Genomic DNA, 27,709 nt, shown 5'->3' on the forward strand with positions numbered 1-27,709 from the left:
TAACTATTCACCCCCCCAAAGTCAACACTTTGTAGAGCCACCTTTTGCAGCAATTACAGATGCAAGTCTCTTGGGTTATGTCTCTATAAGCTTGGCACATCTAGCCACTGGGATTTTTGCCCATTCTTCAAGGCAAAACTGCTCCAACTCCTTCAAGTTGGATGGGTTCCGCTGGTGTACAGCAATCTTTAAGTCAAACCACAGATTCTCAATTGTTTTGAGGTCTGGGCTTTGACTAGGCCATTCCAAGACATTAAAATGTTTCCTCTTAAACCACTCAATTGTTGCTTCTGCAGTATGCTTAGGGTCATTGTCCTGCTGGAAGGTGAACCTCTGTCCCAGTCTCAAATCTTTGAAAGACTGAAACAGGTTTCCCTCAAGAATTTCCCTGTATTTAGCACCATCCATCATTCCTTTAATTCTGACCAGCTTCCCAGTCCCTGCCGATGAAAAACATCCCCACAGCATGATGCTGCCACCACCATGCTTCACTGTGGGGATGGTGTTCTCGGGGTGATGAGAGATGTTGGGTCTGCGCCAGACATAGCGTTTTCCTTGATGGCCGAAAAGCTCAATTTTAGTCTCATCTGACCAGAGTCTCCCACATGCCTTTTGGCGAACACCAAACAAGTTTGCTTATTTTTTTCTTAAAGCAATGGCTTTTTTCTGGCCACTCTTCTGTAAAGCCCAGCTCTGTGGAGTGTATGGCTTAAAGTGGTCCTATGAACAGATACTCCAATCTCCGCTGTGGAGCTTGGCAGCTCCTTCAGGGTTGTCTTTGGTGTCTATGTTGCCTCTCTGATTAATGCCCTCCTTGCCTGGTCCTTGAGTTTTGGTGGGCGGCCCTCTCTTGGCAGGTTTGTTGTGGAATCATATTCTTTCAATTTTTTAATAATGGATTCAATGGTGCTCCGTTGGATGTTCAAAGTTTCGGATATTTTTTATAGCCCAACCCTGATCTGTACTTCTCCACAACTTTGTCCCTGACCTGATTGGAGAGCTCCTTGGTCTTCATGGTGCCGCTTGCTTGGTGGTGCCCCTTGCTTAGTGGTGTTGCAGACTCTGGGGCCTTTCAGAACAGGTGTATATGTAGTGAGATCATGTGACACTTAGATTGCACACAGGTGGACCATATTTAACTAATTGTGTTACTTCTGAAGGTAATTGGTTGCATCAGATCTTATTTAGCGGATTCATAGCAAAGGGGGTGAATACATGTGCGTGCACCACATTTCCGTTATTCACTAATTTTGACTATTTTGTGTATGTCCATTACATGAAACCCAAATACAAATCCATTTAAATTACAGGTTGTAATGCAACAAAATAGGAAAAACGCCAAGGGGGATGAATACTTTTGCAAGGCATTGTGTAGAGCTCCATTCTTATGGACTGGTCTGCCTATCCATGTGAGAGACTCAGACTCGGTCTCGACCTTTAAGTCTTTACTGAAGACTCATCTCTTCAGTGGATCCTATGATTGAGTGTAGTCTGGCCCAGCGGTGCGAAGGTGAACGGCAAGGCACTGGAGTGATGAACTGCCCTTGCTGTCTCTGTCTGGCCAGCTGCCCTCTCTCCACAGGGATTCTCTGCCTCTGAACCTATTATGGGGGCTGAGTCACTGGCTTACCAGTGTTCTTCCATGCAGTCCGTAGGAGGGGTGCGTAACGTCGTGACATTTTTTTTTTGCTATACTCAACTTGAGTGGGTTGAGTCACTGACATGAGCACCCCCTCGGGTTCGTGCGGTGGAGGAGATCTTCGTGGGCTATACTCAGCCTTGTCTAAGGGTAGTAAGTTGGTGGTCTGTTGATATCCCTCTATTGGTATGGGGGCTTTGGCTAAGTGTGTGTGGTCTTTCTGGTTGGTCCTCACCGGTTGGCCTTGTCCGGGGGGTATTGCCCCTGTCTCAGCCTCCAGTATCAATGCTGCAATAGTCTATGTGCCGGGGGGCTAGGGTCAGTCTGTCCTATCTGGTGAAATTCTCCTGTCTTATCTGGTGTCCTGTGTGAATTTAAGTATGCTCCTTCTAATTCTTATCTCTCTCTCTCTCTCTCTCTCTCTCTCTCTCTCTCTCTCTCTCTCTCTCTCTCTCTCTCTCTCTCTCTCTCTCTCTCTCTCTCTATCCCCCTCTCCCTCTCTCCCCCTCTCTCTCCCTCACCTGCTTTCTCGACCTTATAACATTTTTGACATGCGTTTTTCTGGATTTTTGTTGTTGTTATTCTGTCTCTCACTGTTCAAATAAACCTACCATTAAAATTATAGACTGATAATTTCTTTGTCAGTGGGCAAACGTATAAAATCAGCAGGGGATCTAATACTTTTTTTCCCTCACTGTACTCCTGAGGTGCTGACCTGTTGCACCCTCTACAACCACTGTGATTATTATTTACTGTTATAATCTCCACCCGGCACAGCCAGAAGAGTACTGGCCACCCCTCAGAGCCTGGTTCCTCTCTAGGCTTCTTCCTAGGTTCCTGCCTTTCTAGGGAGTTTTTCCTAGCCACAGTGCTTCTACATCTGCATTGCTTGCTGTTTGGGGTTTTAGGCTGGGTTTCTGTATAGCACTTTGTGACATCTGCTGATGTAAAAAGGCCTTCATTAATACATTTGATTTGATTTGATTAGTGAGAACACAGTATTTTTACACCCACATTACCTCCCACATTATGTTGAGAGAGAGCAAACTAATATCAACACTATACCCAAGAAGTCCCAAAACTTCCTACCAACATCGGGATGTCGTACAAACATTTGTGTAGTGTGTTACCAAAAATCGTGTAGCGTGTAACCAGCTTAACTTGGATAGGAGACATGCACGCACGCATACACATGCACATATTACACACTGAGACTACACTGACACACTGAGACTACACTGACACACTGAGACTACACTGACACACTGGGACTACACTGACAAACAGATACTACACTGACACACTGAGACTACACTGACAAACAGATACTACACTGACACACTGAGACTACACTGACACACTGAGACTACACTGACACACTGGGACTACACTGACACACTGAGACTACACTGACACACTGGGACTACACTGACATACTGAGACTACACTGACACACTGAGACTACACTGAGACACTGAGACTACACTGACACACTGAGACTACACTGACACACTGGGACTACACTAACACACTGGGACTACACTGACACACTGGGACTACACTGACACACCAAAACTACACTGACGCACTGAGACTACACAGAGACACTGGGACTACACTGAGACACTGAGACTACAGTGACATACTGAGACTACACTGACACACTAGGACTACACTGACACACTGAGACTACACTGACACACTGAGACTACACTGACACACTGAGACTACACTGACACACTGGGACAAAACTGACACACTGAGACTACACTGACACACTCAGACTACACTGACACACTGAGACTACACAAACACACAGCATCTACACTGAAAAACTAAAAATACAATGACACACTGAGACAACACTGAGACACTGAGACAAGACTGAGACACTGAGACTACACTGACACACTGAGACTACACTGACAAACAGATACTACACTGACACACTGAGACTACACTGACACACTGAGACTACACTGACACACTGGGACTACACTGACACACTGAGACTACACTGACACACTGGGACTACACTGACATACTGAGACTACACTGACACACTGAGACTACACTGAGACACTGAGACTACACTGACACACTGAGACTACACTGACACACTGGGACTACACTGACACACTGGGACTACACTGACACACTGGGACTACAATGAAACACCAAAACTACACTGACGCACTGAGACTACACAGAGACACTGGGACTACACTGAGACACTGAGACTACAGTGACATACTGAGACTACACTGACACACTAGGACTACACTGACACACTGAGACTACACTGACACACTGAGACTACACTGACACACTGAGACTACACTGACACACTGGGACTACACTGACACACTGAGACTACACTGACACACTGAGACTACACTGACACACTGAGACTACACTGACACACCAAAACTACACTGACGCACTGAGACTACACAGAGACACTGGGACTACACTGAGACACTGAGACTACACAAACACACAGCGTCTACACTGAAAAACTAAAAATACAATGACACACTGAGACAACACTGAGACACTGAGACTACACTGACACACTGAGACTACACTGACACACTGAGACAAAACTGACACACAGACTACACTGACACACTCAGACTACACTGACACACTGAGACTACACAAACACACAGCGTCTACACTGAAAAACTAAAAATACAATGACACACTGAGACAACACTGAGACACTGAGACAAGACTGAGACACTGAGACTACACTGACACACTGAGACTACACTGAGACACTGAGACTACACTGACACACTGAGACTACACTGACACACTGAGACTACACTGACTCACTGAGACTACACTGAAACACGGGTACTACACTGACCCACTGAGACTACACTAACAAACTGCGACTACACTGACACACTAAAAATACAATGACAAACTGAGACTACACTGACACACTGAGACAACACTACAGAGGGTAGTGCGTACGGCCCAGTACATCACTGGGGCCAAGCTTCCTGCCATCCAGGACCTCTATACCAGGCGGTGTCAGAGGATGGCCCTCAAAATTGTCAAAGACTCCTGCCACCCTAGTCATAGACTGTTCTCTCTGCTACCGCACGGCAAGCGGTACCGGAGAGCCAAGTCTAGGTCCAAAAGACTTCTCAACAGCTTCTACCCCAAAGCCATAAGACTCCTGAACAGCTAATCATGGCTACCCGGACTATTTGCACTGCCCCCCCACCCCATCTTTTTACGCTGCTGCTACTCTGTTAATTATTTATGCATAGTCACTTTAACTCTACCCACATGTCCATATTACTTCAACTACCTCAACTAGCTGGTGCCCCCGCATATTTACTCTGCACCGGTACCCCCCTGTATATATAGCCTCCCTACTGTTATTTTATTTTACTTCTGCTCTTTTTTTCTCAACACTTTTTTGTTGTTGTTTTATTTTACTTTTTTATTAAAAATAAATGCACTGTTGGTTAAGGGCTGTAAGTAAGCATTTCACTGTAATGTCGGCACCTGTTGTATTCGGCGCATGTGGCCAATACAATTTGATTTGATTTGATTTGAACACTGACACAATGAGACTACACAGACACACTGAGACTACACTAACACACTGCGACTACACTGACAAACCGGGACTACACTGACACCGGGAACATCGGGATGTCGTACAAACATTTGTGTAGTGTGTTACCAAAAATCGTGTAGCGTGTAACCAGCTTAACTTGGATAGGAGACATGCACGCACGCATACACATGCACATTTCACACACTGAGACTACACTGACACACTGAGACTACACTGACACACTGAGACTACACTGACACACGGGGACTACACTGACACACTGGGACTACACTGACACACTGGGACTACACTGACAAACTGAGACTACACTGACACACTGGGACTACACTGACACACTGGGACTACACTGACAAACTGAGACTACAATGACACACTGAGACTACACTGACACATTGAGACTACACTGACACACTGAGACTACACTGACACACTGGGACTACACTGACACACTGAGACCACACTGACACACTGAGACTACACTGGCACACTGAGACTACACTGACACACTGAGACTACACTGACACACTATGACTACACTGACACACTGGGACTACACTGACACACTGAGACTACACCAAGACACTGAGACTACAGTGACACACTGAGACGACACTGACACACTGAGACTATACTGAGACACTGAGACTACAGTGACACACTGAGACTACACTGACACACTAAAACTACACTGACACACTGAGACTACACTGACACACAGAGACTACACTGACACACTGGGACTACAATGACACAGTGGGACTACACTGACACACAGAGACTACACTGACACATTTAGACTACACTGACACACTCGGACTACAGTGACAAACTGAGACTACACTGACACACAGGTACTACACTGACACATTGGGACTACACTGACACACTGGGACTACACTGACACTTTGAGACTACACTGAGACACTGAGACTACAGTGACACACTGAGACTACACTGACACACTGAGACTAAACTGAGACACAGACACTACACTGACGCACAAATGACAGACTTTCATCCCAACAGCTGAGTAGGACAACACATTACCACCTTATGAGTGGAATCTGAGCCGCAGTGCCAAAGAAAAGCCATCTTCACTCACAGCGGGTGTGTGTGAGAGAGAGAGGGAGAGAGACTGCATATTGGATAAGAGCAGAGACCATGTCATATGGATAGCGCATAGTACCGTCTCTCATTCTATCTCTATCTCTCATCTATCTCCTTCCATCTATCTCTCCATCTCGCTCTCTCATCTCGCTCTCTCCATCTCTCTCTCCATCTCGCTCTCTCCATCTCTCTCTCTCCATCTCTCTCCCTCCATCTCTCTCTCACAATCTCTTTTCCTCAATCTCCCTCTCTCCATCTCTCTCCCTCCATCTCTCTCCCTCCATCTCTCTCTCACAATCTCTTTCCCTCCATCTCTCTCTCTCCATCTCTCCCTCCATCTCTCGCCCTCCAGCTCTCTCACTCCATCTCTCTCACTCCCATCTCTCTCCATCTCTCTCTCTCCATCTATCTCCCACCATCTCTCTCTCTCCATCTCTCTCTCCATCTTTCTCTCTCCCTCCATCCCTCTCCCTCATCTCTCTCCCTCCATCTCTCTCTCTCCATCTCCCACCATCTCTCTCCATCTCTCTCTCTCCATCTCTCTCCCTCCATCTCTCTCTCTCTCTCTCTCTCTCTCTCTCCCTCCATCTCTCTCCCTCCATCTCTCTCTCTCCATCTCTCTCCATCTCTTTTTCTCTCCCTCCATCTCTCTCTCTCCATCTCTCTCCCTCCATCTCTCTCCATCTCTCTCTCTCCCTCCATCTCTCCCTCTCCATCTCTCTCCCTCCATCTCTCTCCATCTCTCTTCATCTCTCTCCATCTCTCTCTCCATCTCCCACCATCTCTCTCTCTCCATCTCTCTCGCTCTCCCTCCATCTCTCTCTCTCCATCTCTCTCTCTCCATCTCCCACCATCTCTCTCCATCTCTCCATCTCTCTCTCTCCATCTCCCACCATCTCTCTCCATCGCTCTCCTTCCTTCCCTCTCTCTCTGTCCTCTCTATGTTAACTATGCCTTCCTCATTCCCTGCTGGGTGCGTTGGCACTCTGATGGCTGCGTACTTCTCATTTCTATTCTCCATCTATCTCCCACCATCTCTCTCCATCTCTCTCTTTCCATCTATCTCCATCTCTCTCTCTCTCCCTCCATCTCTCTCCATCTTTCTTTCTCTCCCTCCATCTCTCTCTCCATCTCTCTCCCTCCATCTCTCTCCATCTCGCTCTCTCCCTCCATCTCTCTCCATCTCTCTCTCTCCCTCCATCTCTCTCTCTCCATCGCTCTCCCTCCATCTCTCTCCATCTCTCTCTCTCCATCTCCCACCATCTCTCTCTCTCCCTCATCTCTCCCTCCATCTCTATCTCTCTCCATCTCTCTCCCTCATCTCTCCCTCCATCTCTATCTCTCTCCATCTCTCTCTCTCTCTCCCTCCATCTCTCTCTCTCCATCTCTCTCCCTCCATCTCTCTCCATCTCTCTTTCTCTCCCTCCATCTCTCTCTCTCCATCTCTCTCCCTCCATCTCTCTCCATCTCTCTCGCTCCATCTCCCACCATCTCTCTCTCTCTCCATCTCTCTCCATCTCTCTCTCTCCCTCCATCTCTCTCTCTCCATCTCTCTCTCTCCATCTCCCACCATCTCTCTCCATCTCTCTCCATCTCACTCTCTCCATCTCCCTCCATCTCTCTCCATCTCTCTTTCTCTCCCTCCATATCTCTCTCTCCATCTCTCTCCCTCCATCTCTCTCCATCTCTCTCGCTCCATCTCCCACCATCTCTCTCTCTCTCCATCTCTCTCCATCTCTCTCTCTCCCTCCATCTCTCTCTCTCCATCTCTCTTTCTCTCCCTCCATATCTCTCTCTCCATCTCTCTCCCTCCATCTCTCTCCATCTCTCTCGCTCCATCTCCCACCATCTCTCTCTCTCTCCATCTCTCTCCATCTCTCTCTCTCCCTCCATCTCTCTCTCTCCATCTCTCTCTCTCCATCTCCCACCATCTCTCTCCATCTCTCTCCATCTCGCTCTCTCCATCTCCCACCATCTCTCTCCATCACTCTCTCTCCATCGCTCTCCTTCCTTCCCTCTCTCTCTGTCCTCTCTATGTTAACTATACATTCCCTGCTGGGTGCGTTGGCACTCTGATGGCTGCGTACTTCTCATTTCAAAGTCAAATGGGTTTCCTATAGAAAAATACTATACTCGCTCCCTCACCCTCCCTCTCTCACTTTCTCTCTCTCCCTCTCTCTCTCTCCCCCTCTACATTTCTCTCACTTTCTTCCCTCTTTTCTTTCTAAATGTTCTCCCTTTGTGTTATTCATTCCCTTTCTCCTTTTCTCTCTCCTTACCTCACTCTTTGTGTCCCACTCCCTTCCTCTCTGCTATAATTATTATTTTCATACATACACCCATGTTCATTTCCTAATTTCTTTATCCATCTCTCTCCCTCCCCTCTTCCAGTTAATCACAGTTTCTATAAATCCATCTATGTTCTCTAACTCCCTATCGGGTAAATTAAATTTTCACAGAACTGCATACCCTCCCTCCCTCCCTCCCTCCCTCCCTCCCTCCCTCCCTCCCTCCCTCCCTCCCTCCCTCGTTCTCGTACACACATCCTGTCACTCTGCAACACACCCTCTCTATAGATCCATGAACTCTATGTTCTTTCAAGCCCCATCTTCCTCTGCCTACATCCCTCTGTCTCTCATCCCCCTTTCCTCTCCTTCTTCTCCTCTCCACATCGCTCTCCATTCCAGAGCCACCATCCTCTGCTTGCCCGTTGCACAGCAGCTATTAGGGATTAGGTTCAGTCCCTGACAGAGATTTTCATTTTTACTAAAATAATTCCTGGATTTGGTTGACTCTAATCTTACGCTTTTGTGATATTGATTTAACATATATGGCTTAAGGTTTCTGGCTTTTAATGTTATATTACGACAAACTATATGTTTACTTAATAAACTCTTAAGTGATATCTATCATTTTGGGGGAGAGACAGAGAGATGCTATGTAGGCACGGAATGGATCAAACCCCAATGCATTGTGGGTTGTCGGATATTTGTGCACACTAGGGGGCCGTGTGTGTGTGTGTGTGTGTGTGTGTGTGTGTGTGTGTGTGTGTGTGTGTGTGTGTGTGTGTGTGTGTGAGTACACTGATGTGTGTGTGTGTGCATGTGTGTGCGAGCATGTGCGTGTGTGCCTAGGGGCGCTGTGTGTGTCTGTTGAGAATGGGCAGTGAGGGCATTCGACTGGGGATTTATCGTCTTAATTCATACAGCGTCTTACTAATCTCTTTATAGGAGCTCTGGATCATCTGGACAATACTCTATTATATTAATATAGACTGAAGCAGAGTAATCCTTCCCATGTCTGAGCTAAACTACTGTCTATCTAGCTAAGTGGTACTCTACGCTTCAGTAGGAGAAAGGCAAGTTGAAAATGACAGCACCTGTAGCAGGGCTGGGGTTTAAATTCACACACTAACCTCGCGGCGCATGGCACAGTGGACAGTAATGATGACTAAACCCTGGACAGAGTCAAAGACAGCAAACAGAACCTGAAAGAGAGCAGAACGGCAGTAAGTTACCATAGAAAGAGAGACAGAGAGCGAGATAGAGAGAGAGGGAGAGAGAGAGAGAGAGAGAGAGAGAGAGAGAGAGAGAGAGAGAGAGAGAGAGAGAGAGAGAGAGAGAGAGAGAGAGAGAGAGAGAGAGAGAGAGAGAGAGAGACAGAGAGAGAGAGAGAGAGAGAGAGAGAGAGAGAGAGAGAGAGAGAGAGAGAGAGAGAGAGAGAGAGAGAGAGAGAGAGAGAGAGAGAGAGAGAGAGACAGAGAGAGAGAGACAGAGAGAGAGAGAGAGACAGAGAGAGAGAGTGTGTTTGTGTGCACATGAGTGTGTGTATAAGTATGTTTATTAGGTGTGTGTATCAGTATTAGTTGTGTGTATCACTGTGTGTATGAGTGTGTGTATCAGTGTGTGTATGCAGCCCATGATACAAGTCAGTATTCGACGTCCATCCATGTCTGAAGACGTCGGGAGATGACGTGGAAATCTGCCACTATTGGCAACAGTGAGCGCTGTTACCAGGGTTTTGCCAGGGTGTTGTGGACTGTGATGGTGGATGGGTCAGCATCTGCCTCTGGTGCAAAAGATGAATGTTGAAATCCAGCGATATAAAGTTGTTTTTGAGATTTTTGTTTTAAGCCTATCCCAAACCTAAACCCTAACCTTAGACTTTCTGAGTTAATGCCTAAACTTAACCTTAACACTTCGAAATTTGACATTTAAGAAACATGGATGTACGTCTACTTCTGACGTGATACTGTGAGAGCTTGTTGGTTATGAGTGTGTGTATGAGTGTGTGTATCAGTGTGTGTATGAGTGCATGCAAAGATGTGTGAGTTTGAAAGAGTGTATACATTGTTATACAAGCTTGCATACATGTGTGTATGTGTGTATGCAGGTGTGTGTGTGTATACAGGTGTGTGTGTGTGTGTATGCAGGTGGACGTGTTTAACTATTCTTGTGGGGACCAGAAGTCACCACAAGAATAGTGAACAAACAAACATTTGACCAACTGGGGACATTTTGTTAGTCCCCACGAGGTGAAATGCTATTTCTGGGGGGTTTAGGGTTAAGATTAGAGAATTAGTGTTATGGTTAGAATTACGTTAAGGGTAAGGGTTAGGAGCTAGGGTTAGGGTTAAGGTTATGTTTTGGGTTAAGGTTAGGGTTAGGGTTAAGGTTAGGGTAAGATTACATTTTAGGGTTAGGGTTAGGTTTAGGGTTAGGGGTTAGGGAAAATTAATTTTGAATGGACTGAATTGTGTGTCCCCACAAGGTTAGCTGTACAAGGTTAGCTGTGTGTGTGTGTGTACTATGCAGGTGTGTTTACGTGTGTATGCAGGTGTGTATGTGTGTGTGTACTATGCAGGTGTGTGTGTGTATGCAGGTGTGTGTGAGTGTGAAGACAGCAAAGTGCACCTGGAATAGTGTGGAGCGGCGGTCGGTGATGGCCAACACAGCAGACATCCAGGTCAGAGCCAGCAGAGGGAGAACTACACAGGAACTCCATAGAGACGCCCTGACAGAGTAGAAAGAGTAGAGGAGGGGGAGAGGGGAGGAGGAAGAGGGGAGGAGGGAGGAGGGAGGAGGGAGGAGGGAGGAGGGAGGAGGGAGGAGGGAGGAGGGAGGAGGGAGGAGGGAGGAGGGAGAGGTGAGGAGGGAGGAGGGGAAGGGAGGAGGGAGAGGTGAGGAGGAGGAGGGGAGGAGGGAGGAGGGAGAGGGGAGGAGGGAGGAGGGGGAGGGAGGAGGGAGGAGGGGAGGAGGGAGAGGGGAAGGGGAAGGAGGGACAGGGGAGGAGGGAGAGAGGAGGAGGGATGAGGGAGGAGGGGGAGGGAGAAAGGAGGAGGGAGAGGGGAGAGGGGAGGAGGGAGGAGGGAGAGGGGAGGGGAGGAGGGAGGAAGGAGGGGAGGAGGGTTAGGGGAAGGGGGAGGAGGGAGATGGGAGGAGGGAGGAGGGAGAGGGAGGGAGGGAGAGAGGAGGAGGGGGAGGAGAGGAGGAGAGGAGGGAGAGGGGAGGCGGGAGGAGGGGGAGGGAGGAGGGTGAGGGGAGGAGTGTGGAGGGAAAGGGGAGGAGGGAGGGAGGAGGGAGGAGGGAGGAGGGAGGAGGGAGAGGGGAAGGGGGAGGAGGGAGAGGGGAGGAGGGAGAGTGGAGGAGGGAGGAGGAAGAGAGGGGGAGGGGGGAGGAGGGGAGGAGGAAGAGTACTTCAACCATTAGAATCTGGGACTGCGACACTCTCATAACACATGCACGCACGCGCACACATATGCAGGCACACTGACGTGTTTGTTCAGGCATACAGAAAGTCATAGTGATCTCCAGACTGTGATATCGATGCAGGACACGACCAGGTGAGAGACAGGTAACTGACAGCTGTAACTGAGATACAGTGAGGGAAAAAAGTATTTGATCCCGTGCTGATTTTGTACGTTCTCCCACTGACAAACACATGATCAGTCTATGATTTTAATGGTATATTTATTTGAACAGTGAGAGACAGAATAACAACAACAAAAATCCAGAAAAACGCATGTCTAAATGTTATGAATTGATTTGCATTTTTTAAAGAGGGAAATAAGTATTTGACCCCTCTGCAAAACATGACTTAGTACTTGGTGGCAAAACTCTTGTTGGCAATCACAGAGGTCAGACGTTTCTTGTAGTTGGCCACCAGGTTTGCACACATCTCAGGAGGGATTTTGTCCCACTCCTCTTTGCAGATCTTCTCCAAGTCATTAAGGTTTTGAGGCTGACATTTGACAACTCAAACCTTCAGCTCCCTCCACAGATTTTCTATAGGATTAAGGTCTGGAGACTGGCCACTCCTTTGTTGCCTTGGCCGTGTGTTTTGGGTCATTGTCATGCTGGAATACCCATCCACGACCCATTTTCAATGCCCTGGCTGAGGGAAGGAGGTTCTCACCCAAGATTTGACGGTACATGGCCCCGTCCATCATCCCTTTGATGCGGTGAAGTTGTCCTGTCCCCTTAGCAGAAAAACACCCCCAAAGCATAATGTTTGCACCTCCATGTTTGACGGTGGGGATGGTTTCCTTGGGGTCATAGGCAGCATTCCTCCTCCTCCAAACACGGCGAGTTGAGTTGATGGCAAAGAGCTCGATTTTGGTCACATCTGACCACAACACTTTCAACCAGTTCCCCTCTGAATCATTCAGATGTTCTTTCAACCAGTTCCCCTCTGAATCATTCAGATGTTCATTGGCAAACTTCAGCCGGGCCTGTATATGTGCTTTCTTGAGCAGGGGGACCTTGCGGGCGCCGCAGGATTTCAGTCCTTCACAGCGTAGTGTGGTAACAATTGGTTTCTTGGTGACTATGGTCCCAGCTGCCTTGAGATCATTGACAAGATCCTCCCGTGTAGTTCTGGGCTGATTCCTCACCGTTCTCATGATCATTGCAACTCCACGAGGTGAGATCTTGCATGGAAAACCAGGCCGAGGGAGATTGACAGTTATTTTGTGTTTCTTCCATTTGCGAATAATCGCACCAACTGTTGTCACCTTCTCACCAAGCTGCTTGGCGATGGTCTTGTAGCCCATTCCAGCCTTGTGTAGGTCTACAATCATGTCACTGACATCCTTGGAGAGCTCTTTGGTCTTGGCCATGGTGGAGAGTTTGGAATCTGATTGATTGATTGCTCCTGTGGACAGGTGTCTTTTATACAGGTAACAAGCTGAGATTAATCTCAGCCCGTTCCCTGTATAAAAGACACCTGGGAGCCAGAAATCTTTCTGATTGAGAGGTGGTCAAATACTTATTTCCTTCATTAAAATGCAAATCAATTTATCAAAATTTTTACAAGGGTTTTTCTGGATTTTTTTGTTGTTATTTTGTCTCACTGTTCAAATAAACCTACCATTCAAATTATAGACTGATCATTTCTTTGTCAGTGGGCAAACGTACAAAATCAGCAGGGGATCAAATACTTTTTTTCCCTCACTGTAGTGTGTGTGTGTGTGTGTGTGTGTGTGTGTTTGTGTGTGTATGAGAGAGAGAGATAATGTGTGTGTGTGTGTCTAGAGAGAGAGAGAGAGAGAGAGAGAGAGAGAGAGAGAGAAAGATGGAAGAAAGAGAGAGTGTATTCGTGGGTGAGTGTTTTGGTGTGTTAGGGTATGTTTTGGTATGTGAGTGTGTGTTTTGGTGTGTGAGGTTGTGTTTTGGTGTGTGAGGGTGTGTTTTGGTGTGTGAGGGTATGCTTTGGTGTGTGAGGGTATGTTTTGGTGTGTGAGGGGTTGTTTTGGTGTGTGAGGGTATGCTTTGGTGTGTGAGGGTATGTTTTGGTGTGTGAGGGTGTGTGAAAGTGTGTGAAGGTGTGTTTTGGTGTGTGAGGGTATGCTTTGGTGTGTGTGGACTAACATGGCGTTGCTGGCAGTAGAGCTGGAGAGAGCTGTACTTGAGATCACACCACACTTGGAACATTTCAGGAGCAGTCTGCTACGTGATGCCTCCACCGGTGGACTTAAGGACACACAGGAGGAGGAGGACACAGGAGGAGGAGGACACACAGGATGGAGGAGGACACAGGAGGAGGAGGACACACACAGGAGGAGGAGGACACAGGAGGAGGAGGACACACACAGGAGGAGGAGGACACAGGAGGAGGAGGACACACACAGGATGGAGGAGGACACAGGAGGAGGAGGACACACACAGGATGGAGGAGGACACAGGAGGAGGAGGACACACACAGGATGGAGGAGGACACAGGAGGAGGAGGACACACACAGGATGGAGGAGGACACAGGAGGAGGAGGACACACACAGGATGGAGGAGGACACAGGAGGAGGAGGACACACAGGATGGAGGAGGACACAGAAGGAGGAGGACACACACAGGGTGGAGGAGGACACAGGAGGAGGAGGACACACACAGGAGGAGGAGGACACAGGAGGAGGAGGACACATGATAGAGGAGGACACAGGATGAGGAGCACACACACAGGAGGAGGAGGACACACACAGGAGGAGGAGGAAGGGGACGTTCAACAAGTAAGGGAGCAATGGGGTGCATACCACAGACACACATTCACACACGTGAATGAGGAATGGATGGACAGTGCGGTTGCAAAGGAAGGCGAAAAGCACAGAAGGACAGACATCATGGACACACAGACAAAAAGAGAGGGAGAGGGACACAGAAAAGAAGAAAAAGAAAGAAGGAAAAAAATTAACAAACCTCAAAGTAGCAGCAATGGACAACAAGTCAGAATACAAAGATCGTGACATAATGCAGTGACAGATAAACAAAAGAGAGAGCAGAGAGAGAGAGAGAGAGAGAGAGAGAGAGAGAGAGAGAGAGAGAGAGAGAGAGAGAGAGAGAGAGAGAGAGAGAGAGAGAGAGAGAGAGAGAGAGAGAGAGAGAGAGAGAGAGAGAGAGAGAGAGATATGAAGAGTGTTTGATCCAATATTATAAAAATTGTAAATTGTATGAGAGAGCGAGCGAGGAAAGCCATGTGTTAGTGGAATCACGAGTGAGGAGCAGAGGGTCGGTGTGCCAAGATAGATTGGGGGCCACTAATGCTAATCTTACGATTGGTGCATGATGGAATGGCCTGGCTAGGGTGAGATATGACACCAAGGAGAGGAATGATATGTAGGAAGTGAGTGGCAGCTAGTAATAGTTAGTACCTGGGAAGGATAAAAGTAGACTGGAAGAGCACTATATAGGCTGAGAGAGAGTCTATGTAATTCAGTCATATGATAAGAGGCAAAGCACGTTTGTCTTATTATGTGATCCAGTACTGAAATAAATGTAAATCAAACTTCCAGCTGAGTTTCGACTACTCTCTTACATCCTGCACTTATTCCTACCAGAAACTCATCATAACAGAGAGAGAGAGAGAGAGAGATCAGTGAGAGAAAGTGAAAAGAGAAAGAGAAAAGAGGATGCTGAATAATTTGAAGGCAGACAATCAACGTGTCTGGCTAACACTGATTAATACAAATGTACAATGAGACAGCTGGGAACTGCCAGGACCAACTGTCTCTCTCCCACAGTGTGTGTGTGTTTGTGTGTGTGTGTGTGTGTGTTTTCTGTGCATAAACTATGTTAGTGATGATGTATTAGTGTGAGTGTGTTTGTGTGTGTGTGTGTGTGTGTGTTTGGGACAGGCCAGTCTAGACAGCTTGTTGAGCTCTTCTTCTTTTGGCTAGTCAGGGCTCTCATTAGGTCATTACCCATAAGCCTCAGTGGTCAGTGACGCCTGCTAGAACCAGTTAGGTTAGGGCTTGTGGGTGTGTTAGGGTGTGACATTCAGTTAGAGTGAGTCTGTGTGTTTGTGTGTGTGATTGTGTTGAATTCTCTTTGGGTTTGTTGAAAGTGGTGTGCACAATGAAAGAAGTGTTTTTATTGATATCACTGTGTGTGTGTATAAATGTGTGTGGATAAATGTGTGTGTGTGTGTGTGTAATGCTCAGTGCAGAATGATGGGGCAGTGCGTAGCGTGGCTATGCTACATTAGGCGCCCAGCACAGCTCATTGCCTTAGTGCCATCCACATCCCCACAGCTTCATAAAGAAATGCATTAACACTAATGCCAACCTGGACGGACTGTGTGTGTGTGTGTGTGTGTATGTGTGTGAGTGATCATGTTGTGTTGACGTGCATGTGTACGTGTGTGAGTGATCATGTTGTGTTGACGTGCATGTGTGCATGTGTGTGAGTGATCATGTTGTGTTGACGTGCATGTGTGCATGTGTGTGAGTGATCATGTTGTGTTGACGTGCATGTGTGCATGTGTGTGAGTGATCATGTCATCACAGGACAATGGAGGGAAGAGAGAGAAGAGAGAGATCAAATAAATTAGCAGGGAAATGAAAGCATGGATTTGGCTGGGAGGACATAGAGTATGTTTACATGCACATCATTCGATATTAAACAGATTATGGCAGTAGGCCGAGTATGGAGATAGTCATGTAAACAACTTACTCTGCTAATTAGCGTATGTTCAAAATCGAAGTAAGCGTACGCCGATTAAAACAAACTTGATATATGTTGGAACTCAGAATCAAATAGGCTTCGCGGTAATAACATGGTCACTGTGGTAGAACGTTTATTTTGGTTGGCGATATTTTGCATTTAGGTTCAGTCCCATCAGGTAAGCTGATTTCAGATGTTTCCATGTAAATATAATTATTAGGGAAATTGTTCTTCTTGCAAAGCATGCAAATGTTTTAATCAAACTATTATATTAATCTGACTATCCACAATTTTTACAAATAATTTGTGTATGTAACCGTGCACATTTAAATCTCCAATCTTTGGATTTGTACCAATGACAAATCACTGCTGATGGAATTACAGACGAAGAAACCACTCTACTGTCCTAGAATGTGTGTGTGTGTGTGTCCGTGTGTGTACAGTTGAAGTCGGAAGTTTACATACACTTAGGTTGGAGTCATTAAAACTCGTTTTTCAACCACTCCACAAATGTCTTGTTAACAAACTATAGTTTTGGCAAGTCGGTTAGGACATCTACTTTGTGCATGACACAAGTAATTTTTCAAACAATTGTTTACAGACAGATTATTTCGCTTATAATTCACTGTATCACAATTCCAGTGGGTCATACGTTTACATACACTAAGTTGACTGTGCCTTTAAACAGCTTGGAAAATTCCAGAAAATGATGTCATGGCTTTAGAAGCTTTTGATAGGCTAATTGACATAATTTGAGTCAATTAGAGGTGTACGTGTGGATGTATTTCAAGGCCTGCCTTCAAACTCAGTGCCTCTTTGCTTGACATTAAGGGAAAATCGAAAGAAATCAGCCAAGACCTCAGGAAAAAAAATGACAGACCTCCACAAGTCTGGTTCATCCTTGGGAGCAATTTCCAAATGCCTGAAGGTACCACGTTCATCTGTACAAACAATGGTACGCAAGTATAAACATGATGGGACCACGCAGCCGTCATACCGCTCAGGAAGGAGAAGCATTCTGTCTCCTAGAGATGAACGTACTTTGGTGCGAAAAGTGCAAATCAATCCCAGAACAACAGCAAAGGACCTTGTGAAGATGCTGGAGGAAACAGGTACAAAAGTATCCACAGTAAAACGAGTCCTATATCGACATAACCTGAAAGGCCGCTCAGCAAGGAAGAAGCCACTGCTCCAAAACCACCATAAAAAAGCCAGACTACGGTTTGCAACTGCACATGGGGACAAAGATCGTACTTTTTGGAGAAATGTCCTCTGGTCTGATGAAACAAAAATAGAACTGTTTGGCCATAATGACCATCGTTATGTTTGGAGGAAAAAGGGGGATGCTTGCAAGAAGAAGAACACCATCCCAACCGTGAAGCACAGGGTGGCAGCATCATGCTGTGGGGGTGCTTTGCTGCAGGAGGGACTGGTGCACATCACAAAATAGATGGCATCATGAGGAAGGAAAATTATGTGGATATATTGAAGCAACATCTTAAGACATCAGTCAGGAAGTTAAAGCTTGGCTGCAAATGGGACTTCCAAATGGACAATGACCCCAAGCATACTTCCAAAGTTGTGGCAAAATGGCTTAAGGACAACAAAGTCAAGGTATTGGAGTGGCCATCACAAAGCCCTGACCTCAATACTATAGAAAATGTGTGGGCAGAACTGAAAAAGTGTGTGCGAGCAAGGAGGCCTACAAACCTGACTCAGTTACACCAGCTCTGTCAGGATGAATGGGCCAAAATTCACCCAACTTATTGTGGGAAGCTTGTGGAAGGCTACCTGAAACGTTTGACCCAAGTTAAACAATTTAAAGGCAATGCTACCAAATACTAATTGAGTGTATGTAAACTTCTGACCCACTGGGAATGTGATGAAATAAATAAAAGCTGAAATAAATAATTCTCTCTACTATTATTCTGACATTTCACATTCTTAAAATAAAGTGGTGATCCTAACTGACCTAAAACAGGGAATTTTTACTAGGATTAAAAACCAGGAATAGTGAATAACTGAGTTCAGATGTATTTGGCTAAGGTGTATGTAAACTTCTAACTTCAACTGTATGTGTGTTTCTCTTTGTGTGTCTGCTTGTTTGTGAGACTCCTCTTTCTCCATAAGATCTCTTGTAAGCATAAATAGCCTCGATCCATAGACATAGAATCACTACAAAAGCCACCCCATTACAGAACTATTGACTTGAGATTCCCTCTAGTGATTATATTTCTATAGCTGGAACAACCACATAGTTTTACCAAAACATTTTTAAGTAGATGCTGAGTGGATGGTCCCTGCATTGTGTCTGTTGGTGTGAGTAGGGCCGTGGCGGTCATGAAATGTTGTCATCCGGTTATTGTCATGCAAAAAACTGCCGGTCTCACAGTAATTGACTGTTAATGAACATAAACACATTTAGCATCTCCAGGCCTCCACGTATACAAGCTGCTGATGCGCGCCGCTGATGCGCGCCTTTGGAACATCTTCATTTAAAAATTCTCTCATCAAGTGATCATATTTTCACCCATCAGACTATTCTCAATTGAATCTTGTCTTTACTAATATGTAAAATTTGTTTAGATTTAGAATGGCCCATTATTAAATGGGAAGGAACTGGGGCAGGGGAAAAATACATGTCATCTGTATTCACTCGAATAGCGAATGGAGGCAGCACGCTTTCCCGCTGGTCCATTTTTCAATGATGCCTGATAGCTACTTTGGTTTTATAGTGGATCTGTGCTTAATATGAGCAGCTGAGAAATAAATATAAGAACACTTATTTCACTCCACGCATCAACCACTGTTTGAGGAGCATGCTCTCGCTGCGCGACAGGTGATCTTCTGCCCAAACTCTGTATGCCATGGGCTCTACAACCCTGTTACTGCAGCTACCCAGTGCTTAATTTGGGAAACCAAGTGAAATCTGTTCGGGAACATCGATAGTAACATGTTTTCCCATCGAAACATATTTCACTAAACTGTTGACAGCCCCTTTGCACGCTTGAGAAAGGAATAAAGGAGAGAGAGGAGGGGATGGAAACGCATGGTGGTGAGATATTCTCTATAGCTAAAGGTAATGTGCCACCCAATTAATAATGAAAATATAAAAAAATGCCCTATTAACAGGCTATTCAAAATCAAATACAAATTCACTATAATTTTAGGCCCTGTACAATCAATAAACCAACAGCATCGCCTGGATTTATATGTCCTCGCCCAGACTCATGGATAGAGAGTTTGGAGCTTAGCATAAGGTAACCAGTCCATCCAGTATGCATAATAATACAGTCCACACTCAAAGACGATTAATCAAATATGTTTAATTTTGGAGTAAAGGCTAGACCAAATATGTACCAAAGACATCTTAAATCAGTTTTGTTTTATGTTTTTCTGCCATGCATAATATGCGGTAGGCTGTATATTGTATAAGGGCACAATCATCATTTTAATTCAGGTTTTTTTTTCGGGCTTGGCCTCATAAACCTATGCATATGCATAAGTTGTAATATGCATATGAAGTTTTCAATTAATCCTCACCTTAGAAAGCGCTGTCCATTTCGTTGTGTGAGGCTTTGACACAACATCCACAATGACCATGTTTTACACTCAGTTTCAACCTGCTGTTGAACTTACCACTGAAAACACTGCTACTCCTACTGCTCTCTCCTCGTCTGACCATGTGTTCTCGCATACCCCGAGAGCATCTGGTCAGCGGGGTGGTGGCACAGGAATCCTCATCTCTCCCAAATGGACATTCTCTATTTTTCCCCTGACCCATCTGTCTATCTCCTCATTTGAATTCCATGCTGTCACAGTCACTAGCCCATTTAAGCTTAATATCCTTGTCATCTATCGCCCTCCAGGTTCCCTTGGAGAGTTCATCAATGAGCTTGACGCCTTGATAAGTTCCTTTCTTGAGGATGGCTCACCCCTCACAGTTCTGGGGGACTTCAACCTCCCTACGTCTACCTTTGACTCATTTCTCTCTGCCTCCTTCTTTCCACTCCTCTCCTCTTTTGACCTCACCCTCTCACCATCCCCCCCTACTCACAAGGCATTCAATACGCTTGACCTCATCTTTACTAGATGCTGTTCTTCTACTAATCTCACTGCAACTCCCCTCCATGTCTCCGACCACTACTTTGTATCCTTTTCTCTCTCACTCTCCTCCAACACTACTCACTCTGCCCCTACTCAGATGGTAATGCACCGTCACAACCTTCGCTCTCTCTCTCCTTCTACTCTCTCCTCTTCCATCCTATCATCTCTTCCCTCTGCTCAATCCTTCTCCCTCCAATCTCCTGATTCTGCCTCCTCAACCCTCCTCTCCTCCCTTTCTGCATCCTTTGACTCTCTATGTCCCCTATCCTCCCGGCCGGCTCGGTCCTCCCCTCCAGCTCCGTGGCTTGATGACTCATTGCGAGCTCACAGAACAGGGCTCCGGGCAGCCGAGCGGAAATGGAGGAAAACTAGACTCCTTGCGGACCTGGCATCTTTTCACTCCCTCCTCTCTACATTTTCTTCATCTGTTTCTGCTGCTAAGGCCACTTTCTACCACTCTAAATTCCAAGCATCTGCCTCTAACCCTAGGAAGCTCTTTGCCACCTTCTCCTCCCTGCTGAATCCTCCTCCCCCTCCTCCCCCCCTCCCTCTCTGTGGATGACTTCGTCAACCATTTTGAAAAGAAGCTTTGACTTCTTTCTCCCCTCTCTCTCCAGATAAAATCTTGCGACTTGTGACGGCCGGCCGCCCAACAACCTACCCGCTTGACCCTATCCCCTCCTCTCTTCTCCAGACCATCTCCGGTGACCTTCTCCCATACCTCACCTTGCTCATCAACTCATCCTTGACCGCTGGCTATGTCCTTTCCGTCTTCAAGAGAGCGAGAGTTGCACCCCTTCTCAAAAAACCAACACTCGATCCCTCGGATGTCAACAACTACAGACCAGTATCCCTTCTTTCTTTTCTCTCCAAAACTATTGAGCGTGCAGTCTTTAGCCAACTCTCTTGCTATCTCTCTCAGAATGACCTTCTTGATCCAAACCAGTCAGGTTTCAAGACTGGTCATTCAACTGAGACTGCTCTTCTCTGTGTCATGGAGGCTCTCCGCACTGCTAAAGCTAACTCTCTCTCCTCTGCTCTTGTCCTTCTAGACCTGTCTGCTGCCTTTGATACTGTGAACCATCAGATCCTCCTCTCCACCCTCTCCGAGCTGGTTATCTCCGGCGCGGCTCACTCTTGGATTGCGTCCTACCTGACCGGTCGCTCCTACCAAGTGGCGTGGCGAGAAGCTGTCTCCGCACCACGTGCTCTCACCACTGGTGTCCCCCAGGGCTCAGTTCTAGGCCCTCTCCTATTCTCGCTATACACCAAGTCACTTGGCTCTGTCATATCCTCACATGGCCTCTCCTATCATTGCTACGCAGACGACACACAACTATTCTTCTCCTTTCCCCCTTCTGACAACCTGGTGGCGAATCGCATCTCTGCATGTCTGGCAGACATATCAGCATGGATGACGGATCACCACCTCAAGCTGAACCTTGGCAAGACGGAGCTGCTCTTCCTCCCGGGAAAGGACTGCCCGTTCCATGATCTCGCCATCACGGTTGACAACTCCGTTGTGTCCTCCTCCCAGAGTGCGAAGAGCCTTGGCGTGACCCTGGACAACACCCTGTCGTTTTCCGCTAACATCAAGGCGGTGAACCGATCCTGTAGGTTCATGCTCTACAACATTCGGAGAGTACGACCCTGCCTTACACAGGAAGCGGCACAGGTCCTAATCCAGGCACTTGTCATCTCCCGTCTGGATTACTGCAACTCGCTGTTGGCTGGGCTCCCTGCCTGTGCCATTAAACCCCTACAACTCATCCAGAATGCCGCAGCCTGTCTGGTGTTCAACCTTCCCAAGTTCTCTCACGTCACCCCGCTCCTCCGCACACTACACTGGCTTCCAGTTGAAGCTCGCATCTGCTACAAGACCATGGTGCTCGCCTACGGAGCTGTGAGGGGAACGGCACCTCTGTACCTTCAGGCTCTGATCAGTCCCTACACCCAAACGAGGGCATTGCGTTCATCCACCTCTGGCCTGCTGGCTCCCCTACCTCTGCTGAAGCACAGTTCCCGCTCAGCCCAGTCAAAACTGTTCGCTGCTCTGGCACCCCAATGGTGGAACAAGCTCCCTCACGACGCCAGGACAGCGGAGTCACTCACCACCTTCCGGAGACATTTGAAACCCCACCTCTTTAAGGAACACCTGGGATAGGATAAAGTAATCCTTCTAAACCCCCCCTTACCCCACCCCACCCCCCCCCCCCTCCCCCCCCCAAAAAAATCCCACTGGCTATAAGGTGAATGCACCAATTTGTAAATCGCTCTGGATAAGAGCGTCTGCTAAATGACGTAAATGTAAAAATGTAAATGTAAACTTCTTTCTTCAAATTGATCATCACAGTGAGGTGAGTTTTAAAAGCAGGATACTGTTTTAATGATAATTGTTTGATGTGATTTTCGATTGCATTTGCATTGATGTCAGGGTAGTTAGAGGGACAATAGAGCCCTGAGTACCAGGCCATTAGGACCTGATGGTTAGAGGGACAATAGAGCCCTGAGTTCCAGGCCATTAGGACCTGATGGTTAGAGGGACAATAGAGCCCTGAGTACCAGGCCATTAGTGACCTGATGGTCGTTAGCATGTTGAGCACTACCAACTCATGTCCAGAGTGCATAAGAGGAGATCATCGTGACTCAATGGTCACGTGGAATTTTACTGCGGTCATGACTCATGACTGCCGGTGTGGCGGTAATACGGTCACCACAACAGCCCTACTGGATGGTCCATGCATGGTGTGTGTTGGTGTGAGACAGACACACAGACAGTTCTAGTCTACCTACCCAGCTCTCTGCTTTTTAGATTTGTCAGAGATGCCATCTCGAGACATGAGCTTGTTGAAGACCACAATGCCGATCAGCATGTTCATCTGAGAGGGAGAAAGTGACACAGAGAGAGAGAGAGAGAGAGAGAGAGAGAGAGAGATTCAGGTTAAGAGTTAAGATCTGAGACAAGGCTCTGCCAACTATAATCACTTCAATACCCAGACTGAACAGAGTCTAACATGGGATTTGGCTACGGTGGACAAGGTTGTGAGGGTATGCGTGGTGTGTGTGTGTGTGTGTGTGTGTGTGTGTGTCAGGGGGTGGTATAGGTGAAGTGAGCAGATCGCGTCCTGAGCCTAACCCCCTCTTTCCCGACCGTGCCCCCTTTAGGACTGAGTTCTACTATGGGTCCTTTCCCTCTCCCTCTCTCTTCTCCCTCTCTCCTCTCCCTCTCTCCTCTCCCTCCCACCCTACTCTCCCTCCCTCACTCACTCCATCTCTCCTCTCCCTCTCTCCTCTCCCTCTCTCTTCTCCCCTCTCCCCTCTCCCTCTATCATTTCCCTTGCTCCTCTCCCTCTCTCTTCTCCCTCTCTCCTCTCACTCTCTCTTCTCCATCACGCCTCTCCCTCCCTCCTCTCCCTCTCTCCTCTCCCTCCCTCCCTCCTCTCTCTCTATCCTCTCCCTCACTCCTCTATCCTCCTCCTCTCTCCTCTCCCTCTCTCTTCTACCTCTCTCCTCTCCCTCCCTCTCTCATCTCCCTCCCTCTCTCCCTCCCTCTCTCCTCTCTCCTCTCCCTCTATCCTCTCATCTCTCCTCTCCCTCCCTCCCTCCTCTCCCTCTATCCTCTCCCTCTCTCCTCTCCCTCTCCTCTCCTCTCTCCCTCTCTTCTCCCTCTCTCCTCTCCCTCCCTCTCTCTTCTCCCTCTCTCCTCTACCTCCCACCCTCCTCTCCCTCCCTCTCTCACTCCCTCTCTCCTCTCCCTCTCTCCTCTCCCTCTCTCTTCTCCATCTCCCCTCTCCGTCCCTCCCTCCTCTCCCTCTCTCCTCTCCCTCCCTCCCTCCCTCCTCTCTCTCTATCCTCTCCCTCTCTCCTCTATCCTCCGCCTCTCTCCTCTCCCTCTCTCTTCTACCTCCCTCCTCTCCCTCCCTCTCTCATCTCCCTCCCTCTCTCCCTCCATCTCTCCTCTCTCCTCTCCCTCTATCCTCTCCATCTCTCCTCTCCCTCCCACCCTCCTCTCCCTCCCTCTCACACCATCTCTCCTCTCCCTCTCTCCTCTCCCTCTCTCTTCTCCCTCTCCCTCTCCCTCTATCCTCCGCCTCTCTCCTCTCCCTCTCTCTTCTACCTCCCTCCTCTCCCTCCCTCTCTCATCTCCCTCCCTCTCTCCCTCCATCTCTCCTCTCTCCTCTCCCTCTATCCTCTCCATCTCTCCTCTCCCTCCACCCTCCTCTCCCTCCCTCTCTCACACCATCTCTCCTCTCCCTCTCTCCTCTCCCTCTCTCTTCTCCCTCCTCCCCTCTCCCTCTATCATTTCCCTTGCTCCTCTCCCTCTCTATTCTCCCTCTCTCCTCTCACTCTCTCTTCTCCATCACGCCTCTCCCTCCCTCCTCTCCCTCTCTCCTCTCCCTCCCTCCCTCCTCTCTCTCTATCCTCTCCCTCACTCCTCTATCCTCCTCCTCTCTCCTCTCCCTCTCTTTTCTACCTCTCTCCTCTCCCTCCCTCTCTCATCTCCCTCCCTCTCTCCCTCCTCTCTCCTCTCCCTCTATCCTCTCCATCTCTCCTCTCCCTCCCTCCTCTCCCTCTATCCTCTCCCTCTCTCCTCTCCCTCCTCTCCCTCTATCCTCTCCCTCTCTCTTCTCCCTCTCTCCTCTACCTCCCTCTCTCCCTCCCCCTCTCCTCTCCCTCTCTCCCTCTCTTCTCCCTCTCTCCTCTCCCTCCCTCTCTCTTCTCCCTCTCTCCTCCCTCCACCCTCCTCTCCCTCCCTCTCTCACTCCCTCTCTCCTCTCCCTCTCTCCTCTCCCTCTCTCTTCTCCATCTCCCCTCTCCGTCCCTCCCTCCTCTCCCTCTCTCCTCTCCCTCCCTCCCTCCCTCCCTCCTCTCTCTCTATCCTCTCCCTCTCTCCTCTATCCTCCACCTCTCTCCTCTCCTCTGTCTTCTACCTCCCTCCTCTCCCTCCCTCTCTCATCTCCCTCCCTCTCTCCCTCCATCTCTCCTCTCTCCTCTCCATCTATCCTCTCCATCTCTCCTCTCCCTCCCACCCTCCTCTCCCTCCTTCTCTCTTCTCCCTCTCCCCTCTCTCTCTATCCTTTCCCTCTCTCCTGTCCCACTCTCTTCTCCCTCTCTCCTCTCCCTCTCTCTTCACCATCTCTCCTCTCCATCCCTCCCTCCTCTCCCTCCCTCATCTCCCTCCCTCCCTCCTCTCTCTCTATCCTCTCCCTCTCTCCTCTATCCTCCGCCTCTCTCCTCTCCCTCTCTCTTCTACCTCCCTCCTCTCCCTCCATCTCTCCTCTCCCTCTCTCCTCTCCCTCTATCCTCTCCATCTCTCCTCTCCCTCCCTCCTCTCCCTCTATCCTCTCTCCCTCTCTCCTTCTCTCCCTCCTCTCCCTCTCTCCTCTCCCTCCCTCAACTCTGTCTCTCCTCTCCCTCTTCTCCTCCCCCCCTCTCTCCCTCCTTCTCTCCTCTCCCTCTCTCCTCTCTCCTCTCCCTCTCTCCTCTCTATACTCCCTCTCTTCTCTCCTCTCCTCCCTCCTCTCCCTCTATCCTCTCCCTCCCTCCCTCCTCTCCCTCTCTCCTCTATCCTCCTCCTCCCTCCTCCTCTCCGTCTCTCCTCTCCCTCTCCCTCTCTCCTCTCCCTCCTTCTCTCCTCTCCTCTCCCTCCCTCCCTCTCTCCCTCCTTCTCTCATCTCCCTCTCTTCTCTCCCTCCCTCCTCTCCCTCTCTCCTCTCACTCCCTCCTCTCCCTCTATTATCTCCATCTCTCCTCTCATCTCCCTCCCTCCTCTCACTCTATCCTCTCCCTCTCTCCTCTCCCCTCCCTCCTCTCCCTCTCTCCTCTCCCTCTCCTCTCTCTTCTCCCTATCTCCTCTCCCTCCCTCTCTCCCTCCGCTCTCCTCTCCCTCCCTCCCTCCTCTCTCTTCTCTCCTCTCCCTCTCTCCCTCTCTTCTCCCTCTCTCCTCTCCCTCCCTCCCTCTCTCTTCTCCCTCTCTCCTCTCCCTCCCACCCTCCTCTCCCTCCCTATCTCACTCCATCTCTCCTCTCCCTCTCCCCTCTCCCTCTCTCTTCTCCCTCTCCCCTCTCCCTCTATCATTTCCCTCTCTCCTCTCCCTCTCTCTTCTCCCTCCCTCCTCTCCCACTCTCCTCTCCCTCCCTCCCTCCTCTCTCTCTATCCTCTCCCTCTCTCCTCTAACCCCATCCTCTCTCCTCTCCCTCTCTCTTCTACCTCTCTCCTCTCTCTCCTCCCTCTCTCATCTCCCTCCCTCTCTCCATCTCTCCTCTCCCTCTCTCCTCTCTCCTCTCCCTCTATCCTCTCCATCTCTCCTCTCCTCCGCCTCTCCCTCTATCCTCTCTCCCTCTCTCCTCTCCCTCTCTCCTCTACTCTCCCTCTCCCCTCTCTCCCTCCTCTCCCTCTCTCCTCTCCCTCCCTCTCTCTGTCTCTCCTATCCCTCTCTCTTCTCCATCTCTCCTCTCCCTCCCTCTCTCCTCTCCCTCCTTCTCTCCCTCCTTCTCTCCTCTCCCTCTCTCCTCTCTCCTCTCCCCTCTCTCCTCTCTCCACTCCCTCTCTTCTCTCCTCTCCCTCCCTCCTCTCCCTCTATCCTCTCCCTCCCTCCCTCCTCTCCCTCTATCCTCTCCCTCTCTCTCTATCCTCTCTCTCTATCCTCTCCCTCTCTCCTCTCTCTCCTCTCCCTCTCTTCTCTCCCTCCCTCCTCTCACTCCCTCCTCTCCCTCTATTCCCTCCATCTCTCCTCTCCTCTCCTCTCCCTCCCTCCTCTCCCTCTATGCTCTCCCTCTCTCCTCTCCCTCCCGCTCTCCCTCCCCCTCTCCTCTCCGTTC

At 48.5% G+C, this 27,709-nt stretch overlaps 1 protein-coding gene across 1 annotated transcript in view; it reads right to left on the minus strand.

Moving 5' to 3' along the window:
* Window positions 1-23,761, minus strand: part of LOC311124650 (adhesion G protein-coupled receptor B2-like) — a gene marked incomplete at both ends in the record, with an annotated part of 63,969 nt that extends 40,208 nt beyond the window's left edge. Inside the window, 4 exons of the mRNA XM_084198762.1 lie at window positions 9,766-9,837; window positions 11,264-11,363; window positions 14,219-14,320; window positions 23,682-23,761. Coding sequence (XP_084054888.1) covers window positions 9,766-9,837; window positions 11,264-11,363; window positions 14,219-14,320; window positions 23,682-23,761 — 354 coding nt within the window. The remainder of the gene's footprint in view (window positions 1-9,765; window positions 9,838-11,263; window positions 11,364-14,218; window positions 14,321-23,681) is intronic.
* Between the last annotated feature and the right edge of the window lie 3,948 nt (window positions 23,762-27,709).

Source organism: Coregonus lavaretus, assembly GCF_964263955.1.
Source record: "Coregonus lavaretus genome assembly, contig: HAP1_SCAFFOLD_3038, whole genome shotgun sequence".
NCBI classification, from domain to species: Eukaryota; Metazoa; Chordata; class Actinopteri; order Salmoniformes; family Salmonidae; genus Coregonus; species Coregonus lavaretus.